This window comes from Plectropomus leopardus, chromosome 1 (genome assembly GCF_008729295.1).
Source record: "Plectropomus leopardus isolate mb chromosome 1, YSFRI_Pleo_2.0, whole genome shotgun sequence".
Taxonomy (NCBI): Eukaryota; Metazoa; Chordata; class Actinopteri; order Perciformes; family Serranidae; genus Plectropomus; species Plectropomus leopardus.
Genome location: NC_056463.1, coordinates 31,971,527 through 31,988,499, shown reverse-complemented (window position 1 = coordinate 31,988,499; position 16,973 = coordinate 31,971,527). Strand labels below are relative to the sequence as shown.

Sequence of the window (16,973 nt, the reverse complement as noted above, 5' to 3'; positions counted from 1 at the left end):
TGTTCTTGTTGATCTGCATCACAAAAGCCTAATTATATTCACTGCATTTAACATGAAAAGTCAAAGGTAGTGAATGCCTTTTTTTGGCATTGCCAATACAACTATATAGGCAATCTGAATAAATTAATAGTGCAACTGGTCTTCTCCACAGCTTTGTCAGTTTTATGTTCCTCATGGAGGGTTGATATAGCTTATAATCCATCATCCCTCTATCATCCTCCCATCTGTGCAATCCATGTAAAAAACACACCAGTTTGCCAATTCTGCTCTCCAAGTGTGGAATTGCTTCTACAGTTTTGGCTCATACCAACAATATCTCACTTAAATCTCGCTTACATGTTGAAACAAAAAACAAAATTGGATCATGGCTGTTTCAGACCAGAATGACCATTTCAAGATGTGCCACAAACAAAAGAGAAAGTCAGGCCAAATGCAATTTTAGTGATTTATTTGTACAATATAGGAATCGCACTGTACAAATACCCCAGTTCAGATGTAAAGGCAAGAACATAAGAGCATTTTTTTTTCTTCCCATTTTCTGCCAGAACATCCCTCATACCTCACTGTGAGCTTTTAGACTGATGGAAACAAATAGCAAAATAAAAATAAAGCTAAAAAAAATAAATAAAGCAGCTACCTGCTAAACAAATTAACATTTACAGGGCTAGAAGACCCTTCCCAACTAAGTGCCAAAGCGTACTGAAAATACTGAAATTAAAAAAGGCAAAATAAAAACTAATATCATGTCCAGATTTAACTGTCAAACCTTTATGGCAGTGAAGCGATTATGGCCTCAGTTTAAATAGCATGTAAAAAAAAATGCAACTCACAGTAGACAAATACAGAAAAGGCATATGGTGATATCTCTATCAAGTCCATGTGCCTGTACACCGCTTACACATTTACACACCATCCACAGACAATGTTGTGAGCTTTTACACACAAGACAGAGGACACTTTTCAATTAAAAGAAAAAAATGGAATTCCCTCTCCACTCCATGTAGAACAAGTTTAGACAGCAATGGAGATGATGTTGTTCATTTCAAAGCAATATCAATTTACATTCACTCAAATTTCCATTAGTAAATCACTAATGTTACCATGGTAACTCAAAACGTCGTATAAAAATGTAACAAAGACTGAAAACTGATGCACTCAACAAAAATATATCTACACAGTCTCAAATGTGGGGCGGGGAGGGGGGGGCTGAGCGACATGGCAGAACAGCACGAATTTTCCAATATATAATTTCTGGGGGGGAAGTGAGGATGCTCCACATATCAAGTCTGAGTGGCAGCAGTCTTTCCCCTCTCGCTCATAGAGACACAGTGAAAGCCACGGGTTCCATCGGGACCCCTTGGCAGCCTCATTACGCCAGGCGGCAGGCCATCGGCGTTCTGGATCTTTCTACCCAGCATCGGGCTGCCCACTGGACTGCTCTCCTGAGACGCCACCTGCTTGCGCCGCTGAACCCACGGGCTCCCTGATGGGGTGAGGCTACTGTCTGAGGAGTAGTCTGCCCAGCGGCGCCCAGGCTCGGGGCTCAGTCTGCCCTCGCTTGCTAGGGGAGACTTGTGGGAATGCGTGGTTTTGCGCTGAGGACAGGGGCTTGCACGGGGGCTTGACCAGGGGCTGTTGCGTGGGGACATACCAGGACTGAGGTGATTGTTCTGGAAGTTGATGCCTGCAGTGGTGGGGCTGAGCTTGTTACAGGACTGGGACTTTCTGGCCAGCCTTGGGGACGTAGGGGTGCTCTCAGTCTCTGAGGAGCTGCAGGCTGAGTCGTCCCCATGGTACTGGAGCTCCCGTACTCTGCTGTTGAGCGAGCGACTCTTGCGCATCCCTCCTTCCTCACGCGGCCGTTCTTTAGGAACCTTCTTCTTGGGCGGCTTGGTGCCAATCAGGACTACCTTCAACCCCAGCGACCCGGCCCCTCCATCCTCGCTCCCCACAGCTTCATTTGCTTTAACAGCAGCCTCCACCTCCTCAAACTCCACAATGGCGCACTCCTCAGTGCCTAACTGAGTGTAGCGGCCGCTCAGCCTCTTGAGGTCAGCCGGCAGGTCCTTACCGAGCTTCAGCACTCGGACGGAGGCGATCGCGCCGTATGTTCCGAACTCCTTCAGCAGTAACTTCATCAGCTGCTCCTGCAGAGTGGCTCCACCTTCGCTGCCTCCGTTATCCTTAGTGAGAGCTGCCAGCTCTGGCCACCTCTGCAAGTCACTTAACAGCAGCATGCGGCTCGGCAATGATTCGCTGGCAAAGACTGGCACTGCGGATTTACGTCGCACCTTTCGCCCCTCGTCATTCAGCTCGAGTAGCTTTGAGTGTCTCAGAGCATAAGCAGTTGTTCTCCAGTCACGAGTCAAGTGTTTCACCTGCAAAAGAGACAGTGTTTGTGTTACATGGGAGAGATGCTAAGTGGTTAAGGGGGGCTATGTCATATCCACTAGGCCACATATTGATCCCTACGGTTATTAAGCTCCAGCTACAGAAAACTGGCTAAATAACATAGCATCAATCAGTCATGTATACTGCCTTCCTTTCAGTCATACTTCCTGGATCAATATCTGCACCAAACATGCTGGCTTCACTGGGTAACTCAATTTATCGCTGTATAATTTGCACAGCTTTAAAATGCATCGCCTCAGTGTCATCAAACCTATGTGTGAATCCATGTTTATATTCAAAAAGAGCATGTGGGTGGGGACTCACCACTTGTGGCATAAACAGATTTTTTTTTAAACCAACAACCCAATAAATCTGCATGCACAGGCCTAAAGTAACACCAGCTGTTGGAAATCAATGTGAGAATTAAATTGCTCCACCAACAGCTCATCATGTTGACACTAGAAAACAGCCAGTCACTGCTATTCAATTCTCACAAGCCTGGACGTCACTGGGAATTGAAAACAGCAAAAGCTTTAGCCAGGTTCACATTTCAAAGAGAGGTAAATATCCACAGAGACATTTTAGTATTTTACAGATTTTAGTCCATATGCCCCCAGTTTAAAGAAATAAGAGTCTGACACTGAAGTTGAGCAATATACTGTTGTGGATAGGGTCAGCAGCTAAATGTATTTTAGCCACCTTTAAATAGTCCTACCTTAAAAACAAACTAACAAAACAAACAAACAAACAAAAAAATCAATATTAGTTTAAGTGTAAGCTATATTAAGAATTTTTTCACAGCTTTAACTAAATGTCAGGCAGTGATTTCCAAAGGGAAAATGAAGCTGTTACATTGCTCTCTTCAAAGCCAGACACCATTGAGAAAACAGGAATATAACATTCCTGAACACAGGAGCTGCTGGTCTACCACTGCATTAATCAGTTATTTTGTTTGTGTTATTGTGTGACTTTGGCATTTAGAGGTGTTGGTTCAGATTTACCAAAGTCACACAATAACACAAACAAACCAACTAATAGAAGCAGCGGTAGCCCAGCAGCTTTCATATTTAGCGACTAAAATGATTATTTTTGTCAATGCAGTCTGGTGTCTTTGACGAGAGCATAGAAGAAAATCTGCGCTGTTGAAACAGCTGTCTGACTGAAAGGTGAAGATCTGAAAAAATACTCTTATTGTGGCATGATATTTTATTTTAGGTGGCTAAAAATGTTTTTTTCTGACCCCCACCGACTGCAGTACACTGCTTACCTTACCTGTCAGACTCCTGCCTGTTTCTTCAAAATGGAGGTGTGCCAGTTGACTTCCATTGCATGTGATATACTGTCTAATGATAAGTACCTCATACAGCCCCACTTCAAAAAATCTAAACTATCCTTTTAATTGTTTTCTCAGCTTTGATTTAACTTAAAATTACACTCAGTTGAAAATCAGCTCAGGTATATAAATGCCCAACATTACTAGCACATAATGGGCCATCTTTGGGTGACTACTACATGTTGAGCATTAGGCGTAGGCCTACACAGTAGTATAATTTGACCCATAATAGCAAAGGCTCTCTGTGTAATTCCCAGCCTTATAGGACAGGGGATTACAATTACTTCCTATTGTGCTTCCAGAATACACCCAGGTCCTTTGCAGCCATGGTTACCTTTTTGAACGAAGTGAGCAACTTGACGCTGACGAACCCCAGTTTGTTGCGTCTGACATGTTTTAACAGGAAGGCATCGTGCTCCAGGTTCTCATCGGATAGATAGTACTCGATCTGAGCAACCAACTTCTGGATGAGCTCTGAATCTGGGGGCTGCCAGCTCTCCTCTTCCAACTCCCCTCCACTGGTCCCAGCACCACTGTGTGTGGGAAGAGAACATGGATCATGGTCAGTGGAGACTGAAAACAGCAGAATGCTTCATGCCCTACAACTGTTACACATCTCACTTTCATTTATACAATAAGCAAGAGGCTTACAAGTTGTTGGCAGGAATGCACACTCATCCTGCCATTCCCCTATGCATGTTTCCTCACAGCAGTCATCAAGCTGCATCTTCAGCCCTAGTCACCCTGCCTCAGTGCCAGACCTCGACACCACCGCCCCATCAATCCTAAACCTGCCAAGACCTCTCCATCTGAAGGGCGCAGAGTCACAGGCTCTCCCTCCCACACAGAACATGGTGGCTCATCCGATCAGCTTCACACGATTTCCAAAAAAAATGGTACCAACATTGCATAGCTGAGGCTTTTAGGGCACAATTTGATCTCAGTCAGACACATGGCTGAAGCTGTGAAGCAGCAGCACAGTCAGGTAGCCCTGCAGATTAGAGTGAAGGTCTGAATGAAATTTTGTGGATGACTCATCACCTCCTCCAGCCTCCTCCCCTCCTTTTCCCTCCCGCGCACACACCCTCTCAGTCAACAGCTTTCCAGTTGGCTGCCCGCACAGCTGGCACGAGCCCACTGCTTCCCCAGGACTTCAGATAAACCACGAGCTGAGCTTTTAGAGTAGAAAATACCATCACTGTCAGCGAGGTCATTTGAATATGTAAATGAAAGAAAATTAGTTTTTAGATAGGCTGTGATGAAGTTCACTCTCAGGTCACTGGGACACTGAGTGGTGAACTGAAAGTCTCTGGAGGAATTAACAGCCACATGTACAGACAGCTGGCATCTGCACTTTCCCTATCAGTTCCAAACATGCTTCCTATATGTTAAATATACATCCTGTGTGAAAAACGTGCCACAAAACACCTGCCTCTGCAGGTGTGACAGAAGTGAGGTTTCAAGGTGTGACCTGCAGTCAAACTGAAAGGCTTGGTATGGACAGGGAGATTTATTTCCCCCCATTGGCCTTTCCATCACTGACTCACTCTTTGCACACGCAGTCCGAGTAGGGAACTTATAGGCCAGAGGATAAAAATAGCAAGCCATGACGCAGGGGAATAAGATTAAAGTGAAGGTTGACATCCTTTATCTCTCAGGTGTCTGGTGCTGCCTACAGGTGGTTAAACACTTTTCCCACCCGGGCAACAATAATATCCATAAACTATGTCTGTGAGGATTTACACTCCCAGTTATGAGCGTCTATTGTCCTCCTGGCACACTGTGATGCCCTCTTTTGTTGTCACTGTGAATACACCTGTCGGTTCTATTTGCACAGCATCTTTATACACAACTGGCATTCTTTCAGTGAGACAAATTGAGCCAGCTGTACCCACGCTGCTCATGTGCTGGCAGCACTGAAGTTACACGGGCCAATACAGTATTTTAAAAAAACATACGCAGAAGTAGATTGGTGAGGTTCCAATAACCTTGAGGAAAACGTGTCATTCACCCTTCAACCTTTCTGACCCCAGTCTGCCAACTAGTAATAGACTTTGCTAACATTTACTGAAAAAAAGAGAATTAACAAATGTTAAAAGTAAGTCTATCAAAGTCAGTCAAACAGTTTTTGCTTAACAAATCCCCAAAAGGCTCATATTTATAGTTTAACAACCTTGTTTTTAGCATACCACAATCATCCATATTACTCGAACACAATTAAAAGTAACAAATAAGTCAAACCTTGATTTGTCATGTCTTCCGATTTCGTCCTCGCTACAGCTGCCTCCGAGGAAGTCAATATTATTGGATGACACTTCCTCCGGCTCCTCGTCCTCCTCCGCCGCTTGAATGGCCACTGTTATCGTCACCGTCCCCATCTCCTGCGTGTGTTGTTCCACGGTGATTACCTCATCGATGCCGTGCTCCGCTGACGCTTCCAAGACGCACTCCGGCGGGCTCGGGTTTGGGCTCCCCTCGGACCCGCTCATGTTCCTGGAACAAGTCAAGGTGCTTCCACCCGCTCCCTTCCCGTCCCCGGTGCTCGTAGCAGCAGCAGCAGTAGCAGCAGCGCCTCCCTGGAAGCTTTTAATCTGACTCGACTCGAAGGCACAGACAGGATACGGGGTGCGTAAAGCTGCTCGACGCTTCTTATTCGGGCACCAGTGATGGCGGAGAAGGACCCAAGGGGCTCCGAAGACGCGCTCCACGGCTCGCCAGAGAGCCCCGATCCAGATCCGACCCGACGGAGGGCCCTGAAGAGCAGCGGGGCTTGTAGCAGCCGGCGAGACGCAGCCTGGACCTGCTGGTGAGACCGACGGGCTGGAGCCTCCTTGGGCTTCTACTGCTGCTGCTGCTGCTAGTGCTGCTACTTCCTCATATGTAAGAGGCTTTCTGCTTTTGAAACGAGCTCTGGGATTGGGCCGCGGCAGCGTCTCCTCGCACTCACTCCCAGCCCACAAGCAAAAACTGACACAAAGCCAAGAGGGAGGCAAGAGGAAGGAGAGGCAGCGCATGAAGGCGTTCACTAAGGCGTGCATATTCCTCTTTCTCTTTATTTCATACACAGATTTTGATACACAGACTGTTGCCTTTTTTCTGTGAGGACGAGAGCGAACCGTTTACATGGCGCTAAGTAGGGGAGCAAATTCACGTGTTCCTCTTTAATTGGGAAATAGCCGTGTCAAGGACGACCCTTTCAGTAACGCCGCTAATTGGATAATAGGCTCTCAGCGTCTAGTTGCACGCATGGGGCAAGTGGCCTATGAGCCTAAAGGAAAGAGGAAACAGACATGAGTAGCAGATGTCAAATCAGAGATTGCAAACCATTTGGTATCAGAACTCCAGATTAGTTATATTATTTGATATACAAATCTTGCCAGAATTAAAAACTAAAAGAAAAAAAAAATAAAGTAATGAATCTAATTCCCCTAGGGAAGCCCCTCTCCCACAAGACAAAGTAAATAAAATTGCATTTATTCTACGTTTTATAATTGACCTTTTCTCGCCCCAAGAGAATTTGATTTGCAACATTGAGCATGAGAGTAGTAAGAGCACAATAAACAGACATATTTTCTGTCAAACTAATCGTCCCACATCATGGTCCAAATGCTGAATCCAAGGCCTTCTCCACACTTAATTTTTGCTGAAAATCCCATATTTATGAATATTTACCATAAACAATTATTAAAATCATGCATTAAAAACTCACTAAGGGAATGTTCATTATTTATGAGAGGGGAGGGGTGGTGCAAAAAGGGGGAGGCATATTTTAAGGACTTGGAAATGGTTGGTTTTTGTATTTATTTTGCTGCAGATTTTTAGAGAAGACATGCCTTCCAAACCAGAGGGCTTGGAAGGCATTTCAAAAAATCGCCAAATCATCATTTCTCATGGCCAGGAACTGTAAGAACAGAAAGTATTGTTGGATTTTCACATTTCTGTTGTTCCTTGAACACGTTATTTTGGAAGAATACATTTATCAGAAAAAAAAACCTTGCCAAATTTAAGCTTAAAATAGTGATATCTCATCAAAATCACTGTTTCTATTTCTCGTTTAAAATTTTGCAAGAAATAAACTGCACAAACTAACCAGCATGCATGACAAGAGTAGAACATTTTTAGGTCATGCATTTTCCACAAGTCACTCAGGGAGGCTCAAGGAAAAAGAAACATAGCTTCAGGGAGGGTAAAAAAACAAAACAAAAAAAACCAAAAAAAAACAGACAAACAAAAGTCATAGCCTGGCAACCCTCCTCATCTGACAGGTAAAGAACAGTCCCTAAGTGTATTTTTTTGAAAAACTCACCCTCAAAATATAGATAATATAGAGGATGTGACCTTAGTGTGCTCAAGGACATCAGCTCTTGGCCTATGGGACCAATTAAACCTCACTAAAATAAAATTTAAAAACAACAAGGATTTATTTATTGAATTGTGTATTCATATATTCATTTATTTATTTATTTATTTATCAAAGGTTTTCATATAGTGAGAGCATTATTATTACACTCATCTGAATATGTCTCTGCAGTCATACCTCAAGTCCATTTTTGTTTTTGGCCTCTATCCTAATAGCCCTGTAAATCAAACACACCAGTGTTGTTGGCTGTTGGCTGCCCTGTGTGAAATATCTTTACTCCTCCCCACTGGCAAGCCAGGCTCACAGCTGGTGGGCAGTCTGACTCATTCTCTGCACCACATGCCATACAATGCTCCAGCTTGTGTACAATGCAACACGGGGGGAGAGGGAGTGAGACAATGGGTGAGAGAGAGAGAGGGAGGAGGAGGGGGCTGAGGGAGAAATTGGCAACAAAAAATCTGAGCCTTTTAGTTTGTTGCAGGGGATTTATGCTCTCAGATAAAGTGAAAGAGTCTGCCAGCAGGTTTACTTCAGCTGTTTCCAATGCAAATAAACATGTTTCATAAATTTTCATGCCTCACCTCCTTATTCTGCCTTGTTTGATAACATTCACACCCAATTTCTGGGAAATTCCCAAACTAACAGAATTAAGATGAAAATTCTTGTGAAACTGTGGGTAAAAAAAAAAAAAAAGTCCAGGAAGTGATGTCAGGGCAGTACTGTGCACCTGTACGTGGTGTTGCAGATCATTTCCTCTTTCCAGGCATATTGTCCCAGTTTATGACCTCCTTTAGGCCTTATTCTACCATTACTGCACAATGTGTAAAAAAATAAAATAAAGTAAATAAATCCACGAAAATGTAAAAAAACATGTGTATTGAAAGATGTGTCCTTTTTTAAAATTTTTATTTTTTTCTTGTCCACCCTCATTTATACTGTATATAACTAAGGCTAAACAAAAAAAGACCCTTTCAGTATAATACAATAAAATTCAACAACACAAACAACAGCCTCCAAAATGACCACAGAGATCAGTTTTCACCTTTCTGACGCATTCTTGATAAAAACTAGATAAGACAAACTTAATAAAGACAGGATGTGCTATAGGGCTGTTCTATTGGAACTAATTAAAGTTATCTAGGCGTACTTATAAGCTGCAAACTCAGTGTATAATGTTTAACCGTGCCATTCTAAAATCCCTCTCTGGGCATTTTCTTCTAATTTGCACCTTAACAGAGCTTTTTTGTTCTTCATAATTGCCATTTTCCCACTTCTGGCTCCTATTACATCACCAACCCTCCAAGGAGAGTCTCTTTTTGAATTGTCTCTCTTTAGAGGATTTTCCCTTTCCTTGACTCTCATCCCTTGTCTGCTTTTCAGGATTTTTTAATTTTTTTTTTTTTTTTACCGGTAGGGCTTTAGTTTTTAAATCCTTTTAAACGTTGTAAAGTAGTTTATTAAAACATAATGTTTGACAGTAGATGTGACTCTTATTTTCAGAGTCAAAGGCAGTCACATTCAATCAAGATCTACTGGAAGTATAAAAAGAAAATTCATTTTGATATCTCAATGCTGAGACCACTCATGCTACTGTACATAAATCCTTGTACATCCCTATCCAGCCAGTGTTGGTTGGTTGGTTGGTTGGTCCATCCATCTGGTCCAGACTGAAATATCTACTTGATGCTTTAGCCATAATTTAGATTCCTAGTTCTCAAATGACTAATCCTAATGACTTTGGAGATCCCCTGACTTTTTCTCTGGTGCCACCATGAAGTTGGTATTTAGAATTTTTGGTTGAGTTGAGCATTTTTTTGTATTTGTTGGTTCAAGCCCAAATGACCTGCAAAGCTAATGACATTCCCATCATCCTCAGCTATAATTTGTTTAGTGCATATTAGCAAATGTTAGCATGTCAACATGCCAAACTAAGATGGTGACCAAAATCATGCCTGAACATCAGCATGTTAGCATGCTCCAAGCATTTCACATCCATCTTCAATTTTTGTACACTTATTTGCACATTTTTTTCTTTTGTATTGCTCTTTTTCATCTTTTTTGCTTTTTTGTTTGTTTGTTCTCTGTATATATACATATCTTTATTATTATTATTGTTATTTTATTTCATTTTATTCTATGTTAAGTGCCTTCCCTTGTATATATATTTGCATTATTTAGCCTTTTTAATGAATATTTTACTCAGTTGCTGCTCTCTTATTTGCTGATGTAATAAAACAATTTCCCTCACGGGATTAATAAAGTATTTCTATTCTATTCTATTCTATTCTATTCTATAGAGCCACTGGCTGTAGACTCGTAATCTAGTTTCTCACTTCAAAAAGCACTATAGCTTAATGTGAAATCAGTGACATCCACCACTATTAAGCCCTTTAGGTCTTGTTCCCTTTGAGTTCATAGATGTATGATAGAGTTCCATTATTAAAACCTGCCATACCGCTTGAAGAGATGCAGCAGTTGTAAGCAGGAGGTACAGCAGATAACAACACGAGAATCTTCTGACACACCCCTGGTGGGTTAAATAAAGAATTTTTAAATGCTGTATTGATCACATGTGGTTGTTTTTCACTCATGGACATACTCCTCTTTTTTGCCTTTGCACATCTTGATATTATTGATAGGATGTGATATGGCAAATGGATAGGGCCTTGACAACCGATCTGTTTTCCCCTTCCCATCTGTTTCTTACTCCCATGTTTGACAAATACTGCAAAGAAAAAATTAAAAGGGGATGGCTGTAAAGCTGTGAGGAAATGTTTGCAACCCCCATCTTTTGCAGCCTTCACAGCAATCAGAGTGCTGATTGAGCATGTGAATTTGCAGTTACCACAGATGTCATCAGTTTCAATTAAAGAGAGATCTTGCACTAAATTAGTATAGAAAAAAGTAAAACAGCAAAGTCATTTAATTTTCCTTCTTCTGTGCTGCTGATATTGTGTCTTCTGTGAGCGTATGCTACTGTGGATTATGTGTGCGCTACAATAAAACTGTTTGCCGAACCTGTTATTCTCTGGGTGTAAATGTTGCACTTAACCTAGTGTCACAACCATCCTGGTTTCTCCTACACTCCTACCATTACACAAGGTGTTACATAAATAATGAATTAAAGCTTGAATTCATTAACCCAGAGCTGTCAAGTAATCTATTTTTCTCTCTAACTGTGAATGGCATAAGTCTTTTCGGTTGCTATGGATGAACTAAAATAAAAATGCTTAATAAATAGACTGACTGACAGGAAAAACCAGCATGCTCTCTTTCTCTCTCTCCCACACACACAAGCACACACACACTACCAGATGGTAGAAAAACAGATCACCTTTTACAATGATTCTGCTTTTTTTAACCTGGGAATATGTTTACAAATAATGTTCCTTTTTCTACATCTACAAGTCCTCTCTCAGTGAAAGCAGGACCCCAACTGTGATGCTGCCAATAAATCAGCACTGCTGGTACAATCACTCTGTGTTTACTTTTTGCATTTCCTCTGATGAAATAGCTTATGTCTCCATTTTTTCCCCCAACAACTAACAGTATATTAGACTCAGAGTGAATGTGCAAACACTTTAAAAATAAATGATTTGTTTTTACTCAAAAAAATGAGTGTCTGTGCTGCCCTGAAATTTTAAGTTGCCTGAATTTGAGAAGACAAGTTGATGTAATTTTGAAATTATTCAACTTGTATTCTCAAATTCAGCCAACTTAAACATTTAATGCAGTCCATTCACTAACTTTTTAAAGTTAAAAGTTAAAGTTATTTTCACTGTGTAGTTTTCTGGAGTCCCCATGTTCAGTGTTAGGAACAAGTGACTATTTCTCACTGTCTTGCTGCTGACATGTCCTCAACACCACTGGGTCTGACTTTAACAGAAATGTAGGTAACGTGTTGAATTTAAACACCTTGGTCAAGTAAATTTATAAAGGACATTTGTAAGGGCGGTGGGTAGTGACATTATAGCTAAGATAAAAATAAAAATACACACCATAGGGCATGTTATACACATCACATATATTGCACAAAATTGTATTATTATTATGACTTATGTTTATATTGTGTTGCACTGTAGCTTCCACACTATTTTTAAACATTGTATTACATAAGGATCATAAGGCATAAGGAACATAGTTTTATATTTACTTAACACACTTAGCATATTATACATATTATAATTTTAAATTCCTTACATACTGGCGTTAATATTGTTTTTATTATTACTATATATCTATTTTATATTCTTGGCATAGCTCTGCTATGCCAAGAATATAAAATACATATGCTTGGCTCTGTGTCTGCTTCTTCTGGGAGTAACTTTATTTTTTACTAACACATTTTATGCAATAAAGCAGCCTAAAGTGCTTCACGAAACAAGACAATAATGAACAACAACAATAAAAAAGCAGAAAAACAGCAATAAGTGAGAGAAAAAAACAAAAACAATAATGTGGCAACTATACAAAAGAAACGTAGCAAAGCTATGTACATAGATGATTCCTTAAATAGCTAGAATTTACATTGTACTTTTTCCAGTATGGCCTGTCACACATGGTGCTGATGGCCACCTCCCATAATACGTGTCAGCCTGTGCTTCATGAATAGATGGTGACAGGCAGTGTGTGGGATGTCCCTTTGATGAATCTGGACTTGCGTTCTCTGAGCAACCGCTCATTACTGCCAGAGTAAAAAGGCTGAAAATACACAAAGCAATCTATTTTATCACATTTGGTGTTCTGTGGTGCAACTGATTAATGGCCAGTCACCTGAATTATATTGAAAAGAGAACAAAGAAAGAGCATCAGAACTGTGGATAGAGACAAGGTAAAAACATGTTATTGATTCATGACATAACAAAGGACTCATAAGTCTGAAGTAATTCATGCATGTAATTTGCAATTTATATTAATTCTCAGACAGTGGTGTAAGTATAAGCATGTTCTAAAATGTGATGGTCTATATTAACATCTAAAAACGAGATCTTTGGATTAATAACCCACAATCAAATGTGCCAAGAATCTCAGTGTTATGGTAGATTTTGAGAGCAGGAGTCTAATGGCAAGAAGGAATCAGCATAGAATAATTCCAACATCTGACAAATACTAGTGACTCATGCACTCGGTGTACTGACACACCTAACTGGAACAGAGCCATCATTAGCGTTATTTGTTACACCTGTGCTTTTTCCTGCAATGACAAAATGTTCAATGTGCGAAAGATTTGCGTCAGTGCTCTTTAAGTCATTATCATAGCATTCTCTTTACTCACCACCACATCGTTTTATTCAGAATACAACAAAAGAAGCAGAGCACAAATTAAGTGAAATGTTCACAGGTGCAGGTGCAAGTTATTGCAGTTTGAGGTGTTTCGTTTAAATTATGTTGAGAAGTAGGATTAAAAAAGTGTGTGCAATACCATTATGTATAATTTAATTCTCTGCATATACTGTATAACACGTTGAGTTGTCATAAAGCTTATATCAATGTTTTGTGGTTTTAAATACCTATGGGTTATAGCGGCCTCAGGTGTTTTGTCTGTGCTTTCATTATTTTCCCAAGATTATGATTTTCTTAGGAGATGTTTGATTAAAATGCATAAAAAAAGCATTTTTCTTATATACTGTAGGCCTAAAAACAAACTGCACCCACATCTCAAAGGTAAATGTGACTGACCCTAACAGAGGCTACTAGTGTTTACTGAGGCCACTGTGTACATCAGACCATTTGCTTTTCTGCTGCATTTAATCTGAAGTTCTGGGAAGGCATGTACGATTGGCTGATATTTGCCCTTGACCTGTTTGACTGAGAATTATCTTCAGTGTGATGTCAAACGGAAGCACGACTTAAGTCTTAATAAACATGGCCAGTTTAACCCGACAGGGAGCCCTGGTGTTAATTTGAACTCTAGGCCCTCACTGACCCCTGTCTGCCCTCCCTGTAGCTGTATTATGCAAGCACTCTGTCAGTAGCCTATAGTGCATCAGACTACAGCAGCTGAGAGAACCAGAAAACAACCAGCGCTCCAGGATGCTACCTGTGTGTCATATTTTGTGGAAATTATTAAAGACTATTTACACAGTGTAACCCCCCCATGCTTCACCCTAGCTTAAGAGACTTTCATGTTTTGTTCTATTATGTTAAAAACAGCAGTAAATATCCAACTTGTGAACTTTGAATGTGTCTTTTAAAAAGGCAGTTGCTCACAAGTGATTAATTGACACCACAGAACGTCAACCTGCCGAATATGGCTTAATAGCCTTGTTATGGTGGCATTGTTGAAATCATGCAACTGTTGTGTAGTTCGTTTATAGCCTAATGTTTTTATGTTTTTGTTTTTTTTTTGTTTTTGTTTTTTACTTCTGGTAATATAATTTAATTTAGGCTTCAAAAAATCCTAAAAGAGGTGTTCAGTTGTGAAGATTATATTGCTGAACAGAATGTGTAAGTATCATAAACATTTGTTTGCCGCAGGGCTTTTTGTTTTTTGCAATAATCTAAAATTCAATGGAAAATCCCATAGAATTTTTGACAAGGGAACCAGGGTGTCGCTAACTTCCATGTTGACCCACAAAAAAACGTCATGCCTAGAGCACTGTATTTAAAATAAATACAAAAAAAAATCATTTAACTTGAGATGTACCACCTACTCCCCTCTCTTAAAAAAAAATCAAAAACAATGAACAGTCCCTAACAGGTAATACGTAAGCCTGCCTTTATCTTAAGAAACTGACATTCATAACACAAAAAATCTCATCTTTCCCACCTATCTCCAAAGAAAATGTTATATTTGGTACTTTAATAAAAAACAAAAATGATGAACTCTGTACTAATGTGATCCTGTGTCTAGCTAAATTATTCATACAAAAAATAGAGTTATAAAATCATCCCACATTTTTGTTTCTTTCTTGAAAGAATTTAAGTTGTACTTAAAGTCCTTAAGGTTAATGAAAGACAAAATAGCACAAAAACTGTTTGACAGTCTAAAAGAATGTTGTACTGACTCAGAAAACTGATGTAAAATTGTATACTCCCTAGTATATATGGTGATTTATTTTTGTTATGCAATAGTTTATAAAATGATTAATTTTTGGTATGAAACTACACATCCCTCTGTTTATTACATGAATTATTATGATGTAAACTGTGTATCCCCTTGAATATTGGATGATTCATTTTGACTTATTTTCTATTTTCATATTTATTTATTTTCCTTCCCTGGAAAAAACATTCATTTGAGCATTATTAACTTATGAGATGTCATATCTTGTTTACTACAATTGTTCCCATGTAATTTGCAGTTATGAAAAGAATGCTAATATTGCCATGTTTATGTGCAGGTTTTGTACATTGTACAATTTAAAACAACAACAACAACAAAAAAAAACATAACAAAACAAAAAACAAAAAAACTTTATCTTAAGAAACTGATTCAGGACTAGTTTCCCTACGGAGTGCTTTTCAGTGACACGGGAAGTAGGCGTAACCCAGCAACGCCGTCGTTGCCATGGCAGCAGTGTCTGTCTCCGGGGAAGTATGTTGTGCCTAAAGTAGGCTAAAGATGAATATCGGTTTTTGAACTGCAAACCTAAGCTTTGAAAATATATTACTGTAACAACTGAGCTCGTTTCCTTTTAAATATACACGAATGTAGAACCAGCTCTTAAATAGGGTTGTTTTTTGTTTGTTTTACTCCAAGGTTGGTCTGAACTGTTTACTTTTAGCTTCAGCTAAATGTTTTCACAAACATTAGCTAAATGGAGCCGGAGCGAACTGAGGGCAAAACGATGCGAGCTCAAAAACACAACAGTGTCAACGATAGATGGGTGTTTCTCACCCCCATGGTAATTACCACTTTTAACACTTTTTACCATTGCTTCACAGTATAATATAAAGGCTAACAAAGGTTCAGGCCTCAGGCTCAGTGGAGAGAATGATCAGTTGTGATTAGCTAGTTGAAGTTAGCAGCCTTACTAGCTACATACTCATTTTAAAGGGAACTATATATTGTGTAATGCAACACATTTGATCAGTTATTATTGTTAAATATTTTTGCAGGTCAACAGCTGCAAGTTGCACCTTACAACTGTCAAATCATCAGTACTTGAGAGAGCCCAGAGGATGGTAAGTCATGATAAAGGACTAGATAGCCTTGAGTTTTCCATGCGTTCTTCACAATTTATAACTCTTTTACAGACTGAGTCTCAAGATCTTGTAAAAGAAAAAAACATGAATACGATCCAAGCAATGAATCATTCGAACCCAGGTAAGCCTGATCCTGTCCACTGTGATTCAGCATTGTGTAGTATTCATGAATAGCTAAAATCAGTGTTTAAGTGGGGGGTTTATGCAGGTATATGGGGTATACCCACCTCTTTTTTGGGCTATTAACAGTATACCCTCCTATCAGCCAAAAAGTCATTGGAGTGTATACCCACTTCCTCTCTGTTGACCGACCCATCTTCCTAGTGCTACACCCACCTCATCTACTAGCACTACACGACTGGCTAAGATATGTGAAAAATAAATAAATAAAAAAGAACTGTTAACACCATTTGTTTCACTGTACCATGCCATCTTTAGAGAACAGGTTGCACACTTGCAGAAGACTTGTCCAGACACCTCCAGTGCCATCATTTGCCAGTGACTATACAAATTCCCTTGTGCATAACCTAGTACCTCAAGTGTGTGGTGCTCAAAGTGGTTTTGATGCAGTTTCTCATGCTACACAAGACACAAGAGAAGAATCTAGGAGACCAACCCACAATGAAGGGGCCACTTACTACCGCAATGCCTTAAACCTTGCTAAGCCAGCAGGTAAATATGGCAAATATCACTTGGTAGATATTATCGAATTGGAAAAAAAATGGTTTTATAGCTTATTTT

General features: G+C 40.0%; 2 protein-coding genes across 2 annotated transcripts in view; one reads left to right on the top strand and one right to left on the bottom strand.

The window, feature by feature from the left end:
• Positions 1–431: 431 nt before the first annotated feature.
• On the bottom strand, positions 432–6,916 carry larp6a (La ribonucleoprotein 6, translational regulator a). The gene is made up of 3 exons (XM_042483687.1): positions 5,966–6,916; positions 4,059–4,257; positions 432–2,378 (listed from the first exon to the last, which is right to left on the bottom strand). The coding sequence occupies exons 1-3, from the start codon at positions 6,760–6,762 to the stop codon at positions 1,281–1,283; spliced, it is 2,094 nt and encodes a 697-aa protein (XP_042339621.1). The 5' UTR covers positions 6,763–6,916; the 3' UTR covers positions 432–1,280.
• An 8,928-nt stretch (positions 6,917–15,844) lies between these two features.
• The window catches only part of LOC121944784 (leucine-rich repeat-containing protein 49), a 39,524-nt gene continuing 38,395 nt past the window's right edge, over positions 15,845–16,973 (top strand). Inside the window, exons 1-4 of the mRNA XM_042488684.1 lie at positions 15,845–15,931; positions 16,146–16,211; positions 16,284–16,353; positions 16,671–16,904. Of these exons, the coding sequence (XP_042344618.1) occupies positions 15,845–15,931; positions 16,146–16,211; positions 16,284–16,353; positions 16,671–16,904 (457 nt within the window). The remainder of the gene's footprint in view (positions 15,932–16,145; positions 16,212–16,283; positions 16,354–16,670; positions 16,905–16,973) is intronic.

What these genes read in the sequence shown, in the direction of transcription:
- larp6a (XM_042483687.1), bottom strand. Translation starts at nt 6,762, where the DNA reads ATGCACGCCTTAGTGAACGCCTTCATGCGCTGCCTCTCCTTCCTCTTG. An exon ending in GGAAGACATGACAAATCAAG is followed by an intron (nt 4,258 to 5,965) that starts GTTTGACTTATT and finishes TCCCACACACAG; the next exon opens with TGGTGCTGGGACCAGTGGAG. An exon ending in TGCTCACTTCGTTCAAAAAG is followed by an intron (nt 2,379 to 4,058) that starts GTAACCATGGCT and finishes TCTCTTTTGCAG; the next exon opens with GTGAAACACTTGACTCGTGA.